Source organism: Pseudorca crassidens, chromosome 15 (genome assembly GCF_039906515.1).
Source record: "Pseudorca crassidens isolate mPseCra1 chromosome 15, mPseCra1.hap1, whole genome shotgun sequence".
Lineage (NCBI taxonomy): Eukaryota > Metazoa > Chordata > Mammalia > Artiodactyla > Delphinidae > Pseudorca > Pseudorca crassidens.
Genome location: NC_090310.1, coordinates 61,519,536 through 61,540,141, shown reverse-complemented (window position 1 = coordinate 61,540,141; position 20,606 = coordinate 61,519,536). Strand labels below are relative to the sequence as shown.

The following is a 20,606-nucleotide window of genomic DNA, read 5'->3' as shown; positions in this document are numbered from 1 at the left end:
ATTGTTCTTCCTTTCCTGACTATTTTTGGGGGTTATTTGAACATGTTTTAGTATTCCACTTTAATTTATCTATTGTGTTTTTTTTACTATATCTCTTTATATAGTTATGCTTAGAGGCTGCTCCATTGATTGCAATAGATGTACATACTTGTCACAGTCATTTAGAGTTAATATTTTATGACCTCAAGTGGAATGTAGACATCTTACCATCAGATATGTCTGTTCACCCTCCTCTCTTTATGTTACAGTTGTCTTATGTATTACATCTACATACATTAAAATTTCCATCATATAGATAATGTTCAGACAAATTTTCACTTATAGCTTTCAAATATATTTTAAAGAATGCAAGAGAAAAAGAATAGTCCATTATTTTTTACTCAGATATTTATCATTTTATGACCCATTATTATGATTTATGTTGCTCTTTCTTCATTTCTGATCTTCCAAGTTCCCTTCTGTTTCCTTCTATTTGGAGAATGTCCTTTAGCAATTCTCTTAGAACAGGTTTGCTGGCTACGAGTCCTCTTAGTTTTCTTTCACTTGAGACTGACTTTATTTCACCTTCATTCCTGAAGTGTATTTTTGCTACATACAGAATTCTGAGTTGACAGTTCTTTTCTTTCAGCATTTTAAATATGTTACCCCACGTCCTTCTCATCTTCATGGCTTCTGCTGTCAAATCTTCAGCCAAAATGTAGGGGAAAAGTATTATAGGGGGTGTCAGTTAATAAAAATAGTGTTTTATTTTTCTGGATCTTGTATTGCTTATGGTATTTGTCAGCTTTTAAAAATTTGTGGTTTATTTTCATTTTCTTCTCTCATTCTAAATAAATATTCACATTTATGCCTAAATTTATATTCATAATTTTCTTTTATTTTTCTTAAAGAGGGTCATCCAAGATGGTATAAACTTTAGACTTCACAAAAACTAGATACTGTCCTGCTTCCACCCTCCACCTTTGCCCTCGATCCCTTCAAGGAGATGTCAAGGTGAACAAAAGGCACTGGCTGAGTCCCAGCTAGATTTCTCCTTCTTGGCCCAGTTCGGGAACTGAAGAATTCTTCAGGAGGTGCCTAGGCAGACAGCTCTGAGTAGCCTCCTGCAGATTTCTGCAGGTCAGAGAATCAAGGTGAGACAGACACCTGACGCTGGCACAGGTGAGACATCAAAAGCCAACAGTCTCAGCTGAAAATCAAAATGAGGAGGGCATAGCAGGAGCAGCCAGTGTGGCTGCAGGACTAGATATGTGAGATGTACGACTAGATGCTCCCTACATCTTGGGATTGTGTGATGCCCTCTAGATTTAAAGATAACCCAGCAGGGAAGAAGAATATTAAACTGAGATTTCAACCTCAGTCTCTGCTCCTCCTCCCTTCTCCCATCTCTGCCCAGCCGTCCAGGTCTCCCTACTGTTTTTCCCAGGACAGGCCAAGCACACTCCAGCCCAGCCTCAGGGCCTTTGGACTTCCCATTCCATCACTCAGATGGACCCTTCCATCTGAGTCTTCATGGGCCTCACTCCCTCACATCTTCTAGGTCTCTGAATGAAGGTTACCTCATCAGGACACTTTCTGTGATCACCCTCTATAAAATAACACTCCTTCTCCATCACTACCTATCCCTTCCCTCTGCTGCATTTTTCATCAGAGCACTTATCACCACTTATGACATTCTATCATATATTTGTTTTTTTTTTGTTTTTAATCCATCTCTTCCACTGGAATGCAAATTAAACTTAATGGTGGCAGAAGTTTTTATCCGACATATCATGGTAATATTCCTACTCCCTAATAAAAGGAAAATACCTAGTACATAGAGGTCTTTGATGAACACTTGTTGAATAAATTAATTAAGTGTCTCCTACCTGTGTGAATGGAAGCTAATAAATTCAGTTTGTGCAAGGAAAAATAAAGTTATAGTTCCTGGAATTTGTACCTGGCCCGTCTATGCTTGGTACTAAGATAGATTGACTTTTAAGAGTCTTGTTGGGTATAAGATTCTATAATCTGCCCTGTTTTTGTTTCTGAGTTTCTATAATACTGTGATTCTCTGTGTCTCTGTCAAGGATCTTGGAAATCCTGGCCTCAGTGGCTCCGGACAGCTCACCCTGAAATATAGAGCCGTATCTTAATGACTCCAAGATGTACAGGATAAGCCAAGGGCACCCAGCTTGATTTCACATAGCATTTCCAGCTTGGAGGAATAATTGGAAAGATTATCACCAGGAAATTGTTTACAGGACAAGCAAACTCCAGACACAGCCATCACCACCTCCAGCCCCTGCCTGGTTTTAATTTCACATAAATGATTTTCTGAGCAGACAAAAGGGTAGAACCCTGCATGATTTGGTGGGTTTATGGGACAAAAAGAGGGTGCCCACAGACATCAGGGATGTCCCAGCCATCATGGGAAAGGAAAAGGTCCTGAGACAATGGGCACGCCACAAGGCAATAGGATGGCTCAGTCCCAGGGCCAGCACTCCCACATGCCCACTGAGACAAGGCAGGTGACCTAAACAAGCAAAGACAGCCAGATGGAGGCCAAGGTAGACAGGACATCTGTATCACTTCTCAAGAGGGCAACTCGGACTAATTTTTACCAATCAGGCATGCCAGTGTGGCCAGATTTTCTGATTTCTCTTTAAAAGGCAAAAACCCAATTTTGTACATGGAATCTCCCAATTTTAAATGTTGGTAACAGAATCAAAAATTTTAAAAGCACGATTTTCTAGTTAATATTTCCACCTAACAAGTAACTCCAAATTCAGTGACGTAAAGCAACCATTTCATTACGTCCATGTATCCTTTGTGTCAAAAGTCTGGACAGGGCACTGTGGGGACAACTTGACTTTGCTCCACGGTGTCTGGGGTTTCAGCTAGGAAGATTCAAATGGTTGGGGCTAGAATCATCTGGAGGCTTCTCTGCTGGTGCCTGGGCTGGGATGACTCAAAGGCTGGGACTGTTCATTGGAGCGAGTGCCTACATGTGGCTTCTCCATGTGGCCTGGCCTTCTCACAGCATGTGGTTGGGTTCCAAGACAGAGTATCCAGAGAGTGAGCACTGCAAGAGAGCCAGGTGGAAGCTGCATGACCTTGTATGATTTAGCCTCTGGTCCCATAGTGTTATTCCAAGATACGCTACTGGTCAAAGCAGCCACAGACCCACCTGGATTCAAGGGAAGGGGTATACAGACCCTACCTCTTGAGGGAAGGAGTATCAAAGAATTTGCAGCCATTTATAAAAACACCATACACCTGTGGTCTTGCCAAATGGGTCTGCAGGCTGGGTTTGGGCAGCCAAAGGGCAGAAGTGAATAAAAGATCCAGCTCATACAGTGAGGTGAAGACCAGCAGTGACATCCCAGAGCACAGATATGAGCGTGGAGTCAAGAGCAGACGGGTGCCTGCCTGGGTGGGCTTCCCCTGCAAAGCACAGCCACCTGAGACCTCTGGTCCAGACCCCAATCCATGCACCATCATAGTGTCTGCTTACAGCCACCCTTTCCCCTGTCCACAGACTTGGGCTGATCTCAAGCCACTGCCTGACCCCAGAATGCACCCTCGGCATGGCCAAGGCATCCACTTCCTCATGGACCCAGAACCCCAAACCCTTCCCCTTCCTCTTCCTCTCTAGGAGAATCTTTCTTTAAGCCCTTGGACATTAAAAACTGATCCTACCCTTTTCCTGAGCAATCTGACTTAAGTGCTTGCTGTGGGCCCAAGTTCTCCCAAGGGGAAATGCCTTCATTACCATCCTCTCAAAGGCGATCCCCAGAGGAATGCACGGAAGTAGGTGTGCAAGGGAGGAGTGAGCATGGACTTTCTGCCAAGCACTTTACACCTCTTCACCTTTTTACGGCCTCTTTACACCTGTTCTTTCTTGTAATACTCACAATGACCTTGTGAAGCAATTGTTCCCATTTAAGAGATGAGCAAACCAAGTTTCACAGAAAGTACATAACTTGTCCAGGGTCACCTAGGCAAGTGGGTGGGTTCATACCAGTTGGAACCATGGGATTGACTCTGAAGCACAGGAATGCAGGACAAGAGAAGACCAGCCTATTTAGAAGGGAGGAGGTGGGTTAGGGAGGAATCAGGTAGGCCAGGTGGGACCAGACTATGAAGAGCCTTGTAAGCCCCACAAAGAATCCTCAACTTGATGAATCAGGCAGCAGGGAACCATTCACAGTTCTTGAGCTGAGGGGTGCCTCTACTAATTAAGGCCAGTGATGATGCAAGCAATTCCTTACAAAGTGTTTTATTTTGCAGATCTTTTTTCTGTGCATTTCCTCATTTGATTCCCACCCATGTGGTTGGGCTCCCCATTTGCCATATAAGCAAAGTAAGAGTCCTAGAAATTATAATATGCCAAAAGTGCTAGTGGCAAAGCCAAAACCAGAATGTAGGTCTCCTGTCTCCATACGCTAGTCAGTGAGGGGCAGTGGGAACTGCGTTGTACTGTGGAACATCTGCCATTCTGGCCACCTAGCATCACTTCCCCTTAGCCCCTCCTTCCCTTTTGGAATCTCTCCCTTCCACCTCTCACTCCAAGTGATTCTAGTGGGGCTGTCAATCGTGTGGTCCTATAGTGGGTGGGCACAAGGCCAGGCTGACCAATCAGAATCCTTCCCAAGGATTAGCATAGATGCTAAGGGAGGGATAGTCTCAGTGTTTTCTCTAGGGCTGGCAACAGTAAGGATCACAAAAGTCAGGAGTCTCTGGCAAGTGTCTTTACTGTCATCTGGGGAATGCCTGCTTGAGAAGGAAGACAGCAGAGAGGACAGCTGGGCTAAGAGGTAGAGGGCTGGAGATGGCCCCAGTGACACCAGAGAGAGCCCCCAGGTTCAGCCATGCCTGGCCTCTCAACTGTCAGAGCTACTCTGACTGCTTTTCTTTCACTTGTACCTGAAGCAGCCCTGACACACAGATTTAGGGGTAAGACAGACTTGGGTTCTCTCTGAACCTCATTTTCTCCATCTGTAAAATAGGAATAATCAAACAAACAGACTTCCTGGAGAATTAAATATACTTCATAAACTATCAGGTTACAAAAAGAAAAGAAAAGAAAACAGAAGGAGAGAAAGGCATAAGGGAAAAGTATAATAGGAATGAATAAAAGTTACTGCCATTTGCAAGTAATATAATTATCCTCAAAGAAATTTTAACCTGCAGACGTTATAATAGAACTCGATAATCCAAATTCAGAATCTAATAGTGTTTCTATATTCCAGCAATGACAAATTTTAAAATATAATTTTTTAAAACAACTCGTTCACTCTAGCCACAAAATCTATAAGATTCCCAGGAATAAATCTAACAGGAGATGTGCAAAACCTCTATGGAGAAACCTGTAAGTCTATATTGAAGGACATGAAAGAGGGCCTAAATAAATGGTGGAATGTGCCAAATTCACAGATGGGAAGGCCCAGTATTATAAATATGGCAGGTGTTCCCCCAATTTACTTTATAGATATAATACAATTTTTGTCAAAGTCCCAATAGGGTTTTTCATTGAACTTGAACATTTGAATCCTAAAATTTATGTTGGAGAATAAATGATCAGAAATACAAACCCTAAAAAAGGAGGATTTATCCTATAAGACATCAAAATCCACTCACTCTAAGGTTGTAGTGATGAAACCATGAAATACAAAATACAGATTTGTTATGTCCCACTGTTAAGGAATGCCTTTTTGGATTAGTTAACAATCCAAATTAGGAAGTATTTTAAAACAGTGTGGTTACTTTCAAAATGACAGAATGGACAGTATTTTTTATTCACAGAGCTCTCTCTCCTGTAAGAGGATTATACTTTCTGTGACATTGACATCAGGTCTGGCCACGTGACTTACTTTGGCCAAAGATCTATGAGGTTGAATGATGTAATGCCACTTCTGAGCAGACGTTTTAAGAACCATCACATTCTACCATGATTTTTCCCCCCTTCCACCAGAGCAGCATATCCCAAATAGGGTCACTGGGTCCCAGAAGGAACCAGCTGGGTACCCTAGAAGGAAGATTCTTTGGAGAGAGCTGCAGCCAATCCTGGTGTAGGGTGAGCAAGAAATAAACATTTGTTGTTTTAAACCAGTGAGGTTTGACATTTGTTACCTCTGCATAACTTAGAGAAGCTGACTGATACAGAAATATAACCAATGAATTGATAAAATTTTTGTTCTTTGTTAGAGTATAAATGGCAACCTTTTATAAGTAGTACATTGATACTTTACATTGGTTTCTGGTCGTTCTAATAAACAGAAGCATTCCCCCCAAATATTTACAAGGATTTATATTTTTAAACAAGTTTGAGGAAATGCCACTGTCTTCCACAATGAAATCCATCCTTCATTTTAGGATATTAAAGACTGCAAAGTCCTGCAATAAGGAAAACTTCATTAACTCAGTGTTTCCCAAAATCACTTGGTGACAGAATCTGCCATTTAATGTATCATGAGAGTTTGGGACACAGGTTTTTCTCAAAATGATTTTTTTCCTTTGCTAGGTGGTAAGCACTAGGTGCTTTACATGTATTATATCATTTAAATATTATAACAACCTCTTATTTTAGTTTTATTTATTTTTGGCTGCGTCGGGTCTTCTCGTTGTGGCACGCAGCCTTCTCTCTAGTTGTGGCGTGCGGGTTTTCTCTTCTCTAGTTGTGGTGCGCAGGCTCCAGGGCGTGTGGGCTCTGTAGTTTGTGGCATGCGAGCTTTCTCGTTGAGACACACAAGCTCAGTAGTTGCGGCACGCGGACTTAGTAGCTCCGAGGCATGTGGGATCTTAGTTTCCTGACCAGGGATCGAACCCGCGTCCCCTGCATTGTAAGGCGGATTATTTACCACTGGACCACCAGGGAAGTCCCTATAACAACCTCTTTGAGAGAGGCAACACTATTCCTATTTTACAGCTGAGGAAATGAAGGCTTAGAGAGACAAATGGCTTGCTCAGAGAAACCACAGCAAAAAAAAAAAAAAAAAATGGCGGAGGCAGGGCTTGAATCCAGGTCTGGAAACAAAGACTGAGCTCTTAACCCACCTAACTTCCTCTTGCCTCCAAAATCGCCTCCCGGCTCTGGAGCTAATGGTTGATGCTGCAGTATCCACTGAATCCAGTCCTCTCCAATTTACTCCTGACCACACCTCCTCAGGCTCCTCACACCACCTTCGTGACCATCCCCTTCTCACTCAGGGCTTCCTTCCTGCTACCATCCTTACACTTCTTCTCCATCCTTAAGCCTTCTTTGAGGCTTAGTTCATGACCCCTCCTCCAAGAAGCCTTCTGTGACTACTTCTCTCCACAGTGAACTCTCTCTGACTTTATACAAATAGATAGTGGATCAGAACATTTCCCTGAGATGTAAATTCTCAGACACCCCCTTAGACCTACTGAATCAAAAACTCCAGGGAGGGCTTCCCTGGTGACGCAGTGGTTGAGAGTCCGCCTGCCGATGCAGGGGACACGGGTTCGTGCCCCGGTCCGGGAAGATCCCACATGCTGCGGAGCGGCTGGGCCCGTGAGCCATGGCCACGGAGCCTGCGCGTCCGAAGCCTGTGCTCCACAACGGGAGAGGCCACAACAGTGAGAGGCCCACGTACCACAAAAAACAAAAAAACAAAAAAACTCCAGGGATAGGGCCCCGCCGTCTGGGTTTTAACAAGTCCTCCTGGTAAGATATCAATGCACTTCAAGTTTGAGAACCACCAGTCTAAGCCGACAACTTTGGCTCCTTTCCCCCGACCAGCAGTTAGTGTAGGAGACATTGGACAAAATTCTGGACATGTGAGATGAGTCTGTAGGGAGGGGGCTTATGGGAAATTTCCTCATTCTTAATAAGAGAAATAGAATGAAAGATTCTACTCATTAAGATCCTTTTGTTTCAAACCGTAGAAAATCCAGCTAACAGGAGCTTAAATGAATAGGGGTTTTATTCTTCTCACTTTCAAAAAATCTGGAGCTAAGCAGGGGCTAGTGTTGGCTTGATGGTTCAGCAATATCTGTGATTCTCTTGGCTTTTCCCTCTGAACACAGAACGGCTGCCACAGATCAAGTGCAACATCATATTCTAGGCAGAGGGAATGAGTGAGGAAGGCTGCTGCAAGCCACGTCTGTCCCTCTTATAGGGGAAAGTAGAGGCTTCCCAGAAGCCCCCAGGAGACTTCCATGTATGTCTCACTGGCCAGAATTGGCCATGGGGGCACCTCTGGCAGCAAGGGAGACTGGTTAAGTGGGTATTTGGGTTTTCCAACCTCTATAATGAAGGCAGGCAAAGAAGGGTTGGGAATGATGTGGGGTGAGCAAATCCACACTGTCTTCCTCGCTGAGTTACGGTCTAGCTACTCACAGCTGAAAAAGTTCCTGACAGGAAGTGGTACCCGTAGGTGGAGGGATCAGTAAAATGGTGCAGAAGTCAGGCCCAGGGTCGGTGTGCAAACTAATGATGCTCCACCACAGTAGGTACAGATTTCTCCAACATGCCTTTCTGCTTCTCCTATCTTACTGTCTGTTTTCCACATAAGCATTCCTCCTGGAATATCAGAGGAATGGGCCCTCAGAATTTACCAAAAGATGTGGATAGGGTAGAGCAGTTCGGGATCTGAGGTGGGAGAGACCCAGGGCTAACTTCTGGTCTGTCACTTCCATGCTGTGTGACTTTGGGCAAGTGGCTCCACCTCTCTGAGTGTCAGTTTCTTCATCTGTGAAATGGAGCTAATGAGAGCCCCTGTCTCCCCTCAGGGAGGTATGAGGATAAAATGAGATCAGCTACATAAAGCAACGAGCTCTGTGCCTAGTACTAAGGTAAGCGCCCAGTGAGCTGGTATCTATTGTCACTATTATCAATTATTTTAGCACAATCCTGCTATGGTGGAGTTGAAGATGTTGCTGTTTAGACATCAGGCCACGGAAAATTAGTGGGCAGGATTCTTATTATACCTCCTTTGAGGACTGCCTTAATGAAATACAGAACGAAATTCTTATTAGCACATCAGTCATTTCTGTGTAAATGAGTGTCATCCTAAGCATGAAAGTGGTACCTTGAATGGAGGGGGAAGAAGATGCCAACCCCCTTAGCCCCTTTATCAGTAGCTCAAGCCTAGTCGGGGGAGGGGAGCTCAGTGACTGTCCCCCTCCCAGGACGGAGGTGGCCGGCATTCTGAGCTACCCTCCGCATTTCCTGACATTTGTGGTTTAATCAAGCCCCATTAATCCCTCCAAGTTTCAAAGCCCAGCACAGGAACCATGAACTCCTACGGCCTCTGACGGGAATCGTGTGGCTAAAGCCAACGGGAACTCCTTGAAAGGTAATTAGTGTCCTTTGAATCCAGGGCCCCTTGATTTTGCTTCCTGTCTTTAAATGGTCACAGGAGATTTTGCAGCAAGGGGGAAAACAGAAAGGCAGCGGCAAGAGCTGCTTCCACTGGGCCTTCTGCTGCCTGTCAAGTTGCGCTGTGGCCTGAGAGAGGACGCTTGCGAACGTGGTCAAGGGTGGATGAGTTGTTGAGGAGCTGTTTATTCATTCATTCATTCATTCATTCAGGCTCATGCTCTGTGCCAGGCACCATGCTAAGCAGTTTTCATTGATGTGCAGTTTTCATTGATCACTCATTCATTTTTAATATCTCTGTGTCAGACACCAAGCTAGGCCCCACAGCCCTAAGCTTGTTGTTTAGTGGAGCAGGCACACAATAAACAGGTAAATAAATAAAAATAATTGCTTTGAGAATAAAGTACCAAGAACTAAATAATGTTCCTTCAGCGAAGAACGAAGGAGCGTCTTCACAATAGGGAGTTAGGGAAGGCCACTCTGAGGAGAGAACGGTACCAGGAGGCACCAGGAGGCACCATGATATATATAAGCCAGTTATTTAAAACAGGGCTGTAGGGGATAAGGGATTGATGGAGGGTTGTACTGGTTGCCATGGAAACCCATGGGTCATGATCAGCTCTGTTTGAGGAAAGCTTAAGGATGCTTTCTTAGAAAAGGAGTCAACACAGGCTAGGTAATGCTGCTGTAAAAAACCCTGGAATCTTAAACCACAAAGGTGGGTTTTTTGCTCAACACATCTAGCGTGGCATGGCTGTGGCCCTGCTCACACCATCATCCTCAGTCCAGGACCCAGTTGCTGTGGCAGAAGGAAGAGAGAATTCTAGAGAGGCTTGATCCTGCTCTTCAGTGCTCCAGCCTGGAAGAGATATGTGTTATTTGTAACCACAACTCATTGGCCAGATCTTGTCACAAGGTCCCAACCCAACCACGAGGGGACCAAGAAGTACTACCCCACAACACGCCCAGGAGAACAAGATGTGTTTGGTGAACAGCGTTAAGGACAACCTTAGCGGGTGACTGTGAACTGAGCCTTGCAACAGAGAAGCAGGACATGTAAATTGCAGACAGAGGGAGAAGAATGTGCAAAGGCATGGAGGCCTAAAACAGTCTGGAACGTTCAGGTAGTTAGAGTGCTGGTAGGACAGGAAATAGAGCTGGAAATGTAGTCACAAAACCCTATGTGATGGGTACCATTATTATCTCCATTTTTGAGATGAGAAAATTGAGGGCACAACTGATGAGGGGTGGGGCTGATATATGAACCCATGTGGTCTGATCCCAATGTCTGATCTCTAAATCTCTATGCCACATTGTCTTTAAGATAGGGAAGGGCCAGATTACAAAAGATCCTCACTGCCAAACTAAGGATATTGGCCTCCACAGGCCAGACAGTAACATTTACAAGCTGTAGTGGTTGTAGTTGTTTAAAATACATATACTTTATGTGCATATTACATATACAGGGATATTCTCCTCTCCTAAAAGAAATGTGGTCCCTCTAATTCTTCTTAAACTGGGAGGCCTTCTTTATGCATCTTTCCTTTGCCATCTTTTAACATAGATGAGGTTGAAGAGAAGTATTTCTTTCAAGTAAGGACACAGCCCAAGAATAATTATTAATGATCACTAAAATTCAGTTTCCCTGTCAGGGATCAATAAAGAACGGCGGCAAATGTGGCAAACTAGAAAGAATCATGTCCCATGCAAAAAGGGCAGCTGTTGGTCACTGCCACCCTATTGTTACATGTGGAAATGTGGGACATTTTTAGATACTTTAGATATTTTGTGAAATCTCCAAATTTAAAAATAATGACTTAAAGCATGGTGAAAGTCTAAGAAAATACATCTATAGATCAAAATACTCATGGGAGCGTGAGTTTGCATCTTCCATATGATAGATAGCCTCTAAGATGGCCCCAATGATTCCACCTCCTGGTATTTATTCTCTTGTGGCATCCTTTCCTACACTGAGTCAGGGCCAGCCTGTGTGATCAATAGAATATGGCAGAAGTGACAGTGCGTGGCTTCTGAATCTAGCTCACAAAGGCATTGAGATTCTACCTTGTTCTCTTGAATCACTCACTCTGGGGACAGCAGCCATGCCATGAGGACAGTCAAGCCATCCTGTGTTGAGACCCATGTGAGGAGGAACTGAGGCCTCCATCAACTGAACAGCCATGTGAGTAAATCTTCTTGGATAAGAATCCTTCAGCCCCAGTCAAGCCTTCAGGTAAGTGCAGTCCCTGCCAATACCTAACTGGAACCTCATGAAAGACCCTAAGCCAGAACTGCCTGGCTGAACTGCTCCCAAATTCCTGACCCATAGAAACTATGAGGGATAATAGACGATTACTGTTGTGTCAATCCAAGGGTGACAAAATTTTTCTATAAAGGGCCCGGTAGTAAATATTTCAGTCTGTGTGGACCATATAGTCTATGTTAAAAGTATTCAACTCTGAAATCAATGTAGCCATAGATCATACATAAATGAATGGGTATGGCTGTGTACCAATAAAACTTTATTTACTGACAACAAGTGGTGGGCCAGATTTGGCCTGGGGACCAGTTTGCAAATCTCTACTTTAAGCCACTTTGTTTTGTGATTTGTTATGTAGCATTATATAACTAACCCAGTCCCTGAATTTGTGGAGTGACCTGAATACCTCACATTTCCGACAGAGCACACTGTTGGTGATTTGGAGGCCGTACCAGATGCTGCTGGCACTACAAGCATCGAGGGACGATGATCCCAGGAAGAGACAATGAGCCCAGGCTTGGGCAAAGAGATGTATGGACCCAGGTGATGACATAGATGCCTTATGTTCTTCTTACCAATCAACATCACAAGAATGATTTTACTGCCATAATGGAGACCATTTCTTCTAATTCTCCCTGTACAGTCTGGTGCTGACCGTGAACTGTCTCTAGAATGAGCAAATGGGACAGATAAGGAGGAAGCCTTATCCCTCCCCTAGTGCTGTGAAGAGTACGCAGAGCCAGCAAGGGGCAAGCTCCTAAGCTGGTAACAAGGCTGAGCCTTAAGCCTTGAGCCCAGAACAAAGAAACTCCCTGTGGAGGGTTCTAGGAACACTGCCTCTTGCCCAGTCTCTGCTCCTTCCATGTGCCCTCTGCAGCCTGTTCCTAACAGCCCCTCTGAGGACCCAGTTCCCACTCCTGCTGGGGTCAAGGCTACGGCTGGGCCAGAGCACAACCTGGGACAGACCTGAGCCTGAAACACAAATGTCCGCATATGTGGTGGGTGAGGTCGCAGCGGGAGCAAGGTGCTCAGGAGCTGGGGAGGTGGAGGAAGAGAGACAGGGTGCAGAGAAATAAAAAGGGGAGGAGAAAAAGGAGGAAAGGGCCAGGAAGAGAGAATCAAATCATCCAGAAGAGGCTGGATACAGGGTTCAAACAATGTCGCCAGAATCTTGCCTCTCTCTTGATCCATCTGTGTGAATCCCATTCTCCAGCAACCTAGGTAGCTCCAGCTTTTGGATTCTAGAGCTGCACAAAGAAGTGACAGTAGCAATGCCAGCAGCAGTTTTGGGGATACACTCTAGTTGACTCTCAGGTCACATGCCCAGATGTACACAGGTCACATGCCCGCATACTATAACCAATCACTGTGTCCAGGGAATGCCTAAGTCAGATTGGCTTGGGTCCACTGCTCCAACCCATCCCTCCTGGACTGGAAGAAGAGAAAACCAGGGCGTTTGCTAGAAGAAAGGGGAATGTTTAGGGTTAGGGCAGGAAACCATAAATGCCTCCTTTAGAGTTTACTGGCTGATTGAAAATTTCCTTTCCAATCCCTTCCTTGTACAAAAGGGGAGATCAAACTCCAAGAGGAGAAGGATGTGCCTGTGGTCACACAGCTTGTCAGTGGTGCTCTGCATTGAAGGTTTGTGTCCCTCCAAAATTCATATGTTGAAGCCCTAATTCCCATTGTGATGGTATTTGGAGGTGGGGCCTTTGGGTGGTAGTTAGGTTTAGATGAGGTCATGATGGTGGACCCCTATAATGGGAATAGTGCTCATGTAGGAAGAGGAAGAGACCAGAGGCACCAACCTCCCTGCCATGTGAGGGTACAGCAAGAAGGTAGCCATCTGCAAACCAAGAAGAGGGCCCTCAGCAGACAGCAAATCTGCCAGTACCTTGATTTTGGATTTCCCAGCTTCCAGAGCTGTGAGAAATAAAATGTTTGTTTGTAAGCCACCCAGTCTATGGTGTTTTGTTACAGGAGCCCAAGTGGACTGAGACAGTGACAAAACCCAGGCATGATTCTGGGTCTTGCTCTCTGGCAACTCTCTCCTCAGGGGCAAGGCCAAATGAGCCAGGAACCAAGGGAGCCGGTGGGATCTGAGGCCAGCCGGGAAGATTTATTGTTGCAGGGGGTGTCACGGTCTTTGAGCAAGGGCTTGCAGGGTGGGCAGAGTTTCTAGGCACGGAGGGCAGGGAGGAGGACTGGGTTTCCCCCAAAGGGAGTTCTCTCTCTCTGGCTCTCCCTTCCTCTGAGGACCTAACCATCTGGTGGGAGAATAAGACAGGGGGACCAGCTGTTGCTACAGAGTGTGACCAGGACCTTATAGGAGAAAGCATTATAGAGGGGGGTGGGGGCCCAGGCACAGGCCTTTGTCCAGCTGGAGGAGGTCAAGGAGGCTTCCTAGGAGCAGTGATGTTTGAGCTGAATTTTTAAAGATGAGCACAAGTTAGCTAGAAGGAGAGAAAAGGCCTTCCCAATGATGGGACATCATATACAAAAGCACAGAAGTACAACAGCTCACAATGTGGTTGTAGAACAGTAAATAGTTTCGTATGCTGGATGTGCCAGAGAAAGGTAAGCACTGAAGCTGGGGGTGTCAGCAGGCCCTGATGGTACAGCCTCATGTCTGAAGCTGACCAGAGCCCTGACTTTATTTCTCTAGCTCGGGGGGACTGAGGGAGGGCATGGGAGGATGTAAGATGGGCAGTGACCACTTGTAAATATGCAAGTGACTTTGATCTTGGGAGGGATGGAGGTGGCACAGGTTGTAGGGGGCAGAAGGTTGCCAACTCAAACCCCTTGACCAAAAGAGCAGTTCAGGAAGGATCCTGGGGTGACTTGTGTTAGCAATTCAAGTTTTGTGAAACATCTGTGGGGAGATAACCACGAAACTTGGTGTTTTCTTTCTGGAAGACAGCTGGGCAAAATGAGCTAAAGCCTCAAACATGCATATTCTTCAACCTAGAAGTTCTACGTCTAGGAATTTATCCTAAGAAAATCAGCAAAGGTGAGAGAAAAGATTGAGCTTCAAGGATGTTCATTGCCACACTCTTTATATAGGAAATAACTGGAGACGAACTGAATATCCAAAAACAGGAGGCTGGTCTAATGACTAGAAATCTGATGGTGGACGCTTCTTTAGTCCTGCGACTTGCTGCTGTGGTAAAGATCAACGATTACCAGACATTTGTCCGTGGGCCAAGGCTGCTCTGTGAAAAAGTTGTTACTAGTCTATGGCAAAAATCAGAAAAACAGAGACAACAAAATGTTCATAAAACTTTTTCTGTGTGTGTAACATTATCTCCATTCTACTTCTTTGGCTTAATGATGAGAAGAGTTGTTAACTTTTTTCTTCTTTCTAGGCTGCACATGATAAAAAATCCAATTAACAGAGGCATAAACATGTAGGGGCATATTTTTTTCACAGTAAGAGCAGTCTGGAAGTAGCAACCACTGGGGAAGTTTCAGTGCTTACCAACGCTGGGCAAGTAGGGGTCTCTGTGATTCTCTTACCCTTTCCCTCATGGTCCCAAGAAGGCTGCCACTGCTCTTGGCAAGGTATATTCAAGGTAGGAAGAGTGGGGATGAGATGGTGTCATGATGTTTTCCCTTTTACAGGAAAGTAAAAGCTTTCCTAGAAGTCTCCAGCAGACTTCCTCTTATGTTTCATTGGCTAAATTAGGTCACAAGGCTACCCTCAGCTGCAAGGGAGTCTAGGAAATCAAGAATCTGGCAAAAGAAAATGGAATTTCCATGTTGGGTTTACTACTGATGATTAATTGCCAGGACAGGGTACACAGCCGCCTTAAACAAAACCAAGAAAGAAAGGGGTAGGGTGGTAGGAAATGGCTATCGAGAGCGCAGCTAGCCATGCCTGCCACACTTGATGGAAAGAAAGTTGGCAACGTGAGATCAGTCTCCCCTAATTTTTTGAAGGTGAAATTTACTAGTTCATGAAATGCTGAAGACTAGGAACCACTGGAATAGATGACTGGTTTTCAAACCAGATTCCTATGTTGCCCAGAGTTATTTAGGGGCTTCTGTTAGGGTGAGAAGGTGGGGAGAAGGGTGGAAGTACTAGTCCCCAATCATCCTTCAACCCAATCATTTCCACTTTTGTCTGAATATTATCTTGAGCATCCACATGAAATTCCACTGGATGTATGTGGACGTATGTGTGTTTTTCTGTATATATGTGTGTATGTGTATATATTGTATATCTTCATATATCTACATGTTTATTCATGAGAGGAGATGAGTTCCACGTCCGAAGACTCTGCTATCTTGATTCTCCGCTCCTATCTACATATTTATACATATATATATATTTGAGAGAGAGTGAGAGAGATCTAGAAAGATACACAGCAGGAGTTTCAAACTGGTGACCTCTGGTGCCTCAGTCAGTATTTAAAATCTCTTTGACTTTTGAATGTCCTCATACTAGCCACAGACTCTCAATTACTCCAAAATTCAAACATCCTGACATTTTTAATATCACAATTCACATATTTATATTAATTTTCATATAAATCAATTCACCCTCACACATTTATACTAATTTTAATACCACTTGATTCACACATATTTATTAATTTTAATACCATCCAATTCACATTTACATTAACTGCCTGGCCCCCCTGTGCATTTATTTTGTGACCCCTGAATACACCAGGGCATTAACAATGGCTCTCTCTGGGTCATGGGTCGTTTTTAAGTTTTTCTTTTTCCTGGTCTGGCCTGTCTAATTTTGCTAAAATAAACAGACATGGCTTTTGTAACAAGGGGGAAAGACGCCATTTTAATTAAAAAGTGAGAACAATGGGGCCTGTGATCCCGTGAGCTGTTGGGCCATGCTCCATCGGCCCCCGCAGAGCCTGGCTCTCCTGCGCTGCCCCTGTGTCCCCAGCCTGCCTCAAATGTGCTGCCAAGTGAGCGGCTGGGGTCCCAGCCTTGCCCTATGAGTGAGGCTCTCCCCAGAGGTGTGAGTGGGAGACGGGGGCTGGACAACCTAGGAAGAGCGGGCCCTTCCTGGAAGAGTTTAGACACCCAGTTGGGGTCTGAGGCTCTTCCACACACTGAACTCCAGTGTGGGGACATGGTCCCTGCAAATGCCAACTGCTTTACTCAGACTGGGGCTGTTGATAGACATACTGCTTCAAGCTAATGTGGTGTCATCACAGCACAGCTTCACTCTCGGCTACTGGAAGTCACCAGGACAGCATCTAGTTTGAATCTTTTCTCCTTATGACCTAAAAAAATACAAGCTGAAATCTAAGCCATGCCTTTAACACTCTGTATCTCCTCTTCCTTTATTCCTCTCCCTTTCTTTTCCCCTTTCTCTTTCTCTTTTTCTCTTGCATTCCAGAAACTTCAAGCCAGGTGTAAGAATTTCAAAATTGTCCAATCTAAGTGACTTTCTGTCGTTTCTTTACAGATGGAGACATTGAGCCTCAGGGAGGAGTGGCGACTATATCACAAACCTTCTTACTGACCGGCTAAGTAGCCTGTGGCAAGCAACTTGAGTGCCTCAGTTTCCTTTTCTATAAGGCAGGATGGTGTTGACACCTCCCAACCCTTCATATCCGAAGGTCCCCTGCAAGCAGCAGACAGGAGACTGGGGAGGAAGTGCTGGATGATCAGCAAAACAGTTGTCCCTTTACTCAAGGGCTTATAATTAACTGGTGGCTAAATTAGGTTTTTCTAGAACTCAAATCCTCTGATTTCTAATTGTAGCATCCTCTACAATTTATTTGGGAAGAAGGACTGGGAAGATAGTAACAGTAATACCTTTTGACATACTAGGTGCTACATTCCGTGCTTCAGGAATAGTGTAGCATCAGAGAAAAGAACAAAATTCTGCAGTCCAGCTATGGCCTCAAGCAAGCACATCACTCTCTCTATCTCAGTGTCCACATGTGATCAATGGGGCGATAATAGTGTATACCTCACCAGCTAGATATGAGGCTGACACAAGAGCATGTCTGTGTGTGGTTAGACATTACCATGGCAAGCAGATGCGCACAAATGATGGAGTCTTTGCTTTCTCTGATCTCTTTGCCACTCTGGATGTTTGATAGCAGCCCACCTTGCGTTGCACTGTGTGTGTGTGTGTGTGTGAATCAAAGGAGCTCCCAGGAATCTTGCTTCCTCCTCTCTCTACTTCTTTTTCCCTGACTTCTCTCTCTAGTCCCTGGTCTTCCTTCCTAGGCAGAAGGGACATCCCTAAACAACTTAGATATTTTCCTACCTGTGGTTTATGGTCAAGGTCCATCTTCCTGCCCATCAGGTCAAGGTCAGGCTTTTCACGTATTGATGAAACCCTAGGAATTGAGAAAACTTGTTTCTCTCTGAATAATTCAGGCTTTCCAGACTATTTCCTTGAGAGGGACTCAGAAATCCTATTTTGAGAGTCCAAAGCTGAATATCAACTTTTTCCCTTGAGCTTCTGCTGTAACAATCCTGACCCCCTGAAGGCAAATGGATGCCTCTGGCTGCCTCTGGGAAGGTGAGGTGCAAGGAAAGGGAAAGGAGAAAAGTACATGGAAATATTTTAAGCCTCATTATACTTCCGTGAGGCATTTACTCAGCACCTGACTTAAATAGAGCTCAATAGCCTTAGCCAATTTATTATTACCATTTATTCCCCATAATATCAGGTACTATCATTATAATCATTTCTGAACATAAGCAATTTTACTCAAGTATAACTTATATACTTACATACTTACATACTTTGTATGACACATACAAAGTGAACATACCGTTTAACTGTCATCCTCATGCTCCGTCTCAGTCATTCCCCCTGCTCTGCTCCAAAGAGTATCCCCCTTCATAACTTCTGACAACATGGACTGGTTTTGCCTGGTTTTGAACTTGTACATGGAATAGTGAAGTATGTGTCTATTGTGTCTGTCTTCTTTCACTCAAAATTATGATCGTGAGATTCATCCATCTTGTCACATGAAGTAAAAACTATTCATTTCTATAGCTCTTTAGTTTTCTACTGTATAAATATACCATAATTTATTTATTCATTCCCCTGGCAATGGACATTCGAATTGTTCCCAGTTTGGGGCTATTACAGATAATTCTACAAACCCTTTTTGTATATCTTCCGGTGCTCATTTGGACTAATTTCTATTGGGTATAAACCTGAGAGTGAAACTGCTGGCCATAGGGTGTGCATATATTTGGCTTACTAGACACCATCAGTTTTCGAAAGTGGCTGTACCGATTTTAAACCAAGATATGAAAAAGTTTGAGTTTGCTCCACATCCTTGTCTACATTTGGTAGTGTCAAACTTCTTCTTTTTAGCCATTCTGATGAGTGTGTAGAGGTATCTCATTTAGGCTGAAAATTTCATTTCCCTGGTAACCAGTGAGCTTGAGCATGTGCCTTATTCACCATTTGAATATTCTCTTGTGAAATGCTTGTCTGTGTGTGTTTTCCTTTTTTTTAAGTTGATTTGTATTTTTCTTAATGAGTGGAGGTGCTCTTTATATGTTCTGGTTAACAAGTCCTTTATTGGTTTTTCATACAGCAGATATTTTCTCTTCCTCTGTGGCTTACCTTTTAACTATCTGAGTAGTGTCTTTGGATGAACAGACATTACTAATTTTAGTAAATTCAATTTATCAATCTTTTCCTTTATGGTTAATGTTTTGCTGAACTGTTTAAGGAATCTTTGCTTAACCCAAGGCCATGAAGATATTTACCTATTGTTTTAGTATTTAGTTTTAATTTTCACATTTAATTCTCACATTTAAATTTCAAATTTAATTTCACAAACCACTTGGATTTTTTTCTTTGTGTGTGTGAGGTAGGGAATTAAGGTTCATTTTTTTCCCCCCAACTGGATATCCAATTGTCCTACCACCATTTATGGAAAACTGTATCCTGTCCTCACTGTACTACATTGTCAATTCTGTCCTAAATCAAGTATCACAAACATTTGGGTCTGATTCCAGCCTCTCTGTCCATTCCATTTGTGTCTTTTGCTAATACTACATCATCTTAATTACTGGTTTAATAATACATCCTGATATTTGCTAGGGTAAATTTTCCTAACTTTCTTCAAGATTTTAGTGGTAACTCAGCTGTTTTGGATTTTCATGTAAATTTTAGAATCAGCTTGACTTTTTTCACAAATGAAAGGGGAGGGGAGAGAGAGAGAGAATGGAAGGAAGAAAGAAAGAAAATTTTCCTGGAATTTTTATTGAGATTACATCGAATTTGTAGATCAAATCAGGGAGAATTGATATCATTGCAATGAACATGTATTATACCTATTTTAGAGGTGAGAAAATGCAATTTCAGGTCCGGAATGGAGAGGTGTGACCCAGTCATCTCTGAAACAGGAGGATCACAAACACCTGAGGGGACACACTGTCAGGACTAACTCCTTGGGGATCACTGGAGAGGCTGAGAACTAGGCAAAAGGAGTCTTACACTCTGTCAGTTTGGGAAGAGAAATGTCCTTGGCCAGAGGAAGTACCACTGAGGGCGGAGGGAGAGGAACTTTTCATGTCCCTATACCTCGGCAGAGCAGAAGTGCTTTAGACTCATCACCTGCCCTCACGGAGCCTCAGTTTCCTAACTCTGTGGAGCTAATAAACCTAGACTAACTTTACAGTGTTGGTTTCCATTTCAAGTGAGATCCTGGGGGTATTCTTTCATTCATTCATTCATTCATTCATCCATTCACAAAACAAACAGGTACTGAGTGTGACAGTAAGTACCAGATGAACTAGACAAAGTATCTGCTCACCTAGAGAGGGAAAGAGACAAAAATAAAGAGATGATGAATAAATAATCACAGTAATGGCCAAGGGTCATGACTGCCCTGTGGTGGGTGGGACAGCCTCTTTGGAAAAAGATTTGGGAATACTTTGTAAAAGGGCTGCACACACTTGAGAGTCATTTTTATTCTGCTTCTTTCCCCCTGCTTTTTCTTCTCTAATAAGTAGAAGTCAATATAGGACAAATTATAGTTAATTTATTCCCCCATCCAACTAAGC

The 20,606-nt window shown here is 43.8% G+C and overlaps 1 protein-coding gene across 3 annotated transcripts in view; it reads right to left on the bottom strand.

Annotated features, from left to right (window-relative positions):
- Positions 1-14,644: 14,644 nt before the first annotated feature.
- The window catches only part of LOC137207645 (uncharacterized), a 27,755-nt gene continuing 21,793 nt past the window's right edge, over positions 14,645-20,606 (bottom strand). For 2 of the 3 annotated variants that reach the window (XM_067707721.1, XM_067707723.1), the window contains exons 4-5: positions 17,836-17,908; positions 14,645-14,951 (exon numbers count right to left, since the gene is read on the bottom strand). In XM_067707721.1, the coding sequence (XP_067563822.1) occupies positions 14,910-14,951; positions 17,836-17,908 (115 nt within the window). In that variant the 3' untranslated portion in view covers positions 14,645-14,909. The remainder of the gene's footprint in view (positions 14,952-17,835; positions 17,909-20,606) is intronic. The other variant, XM_067707722.1, reaches the window with a different exon arrangement.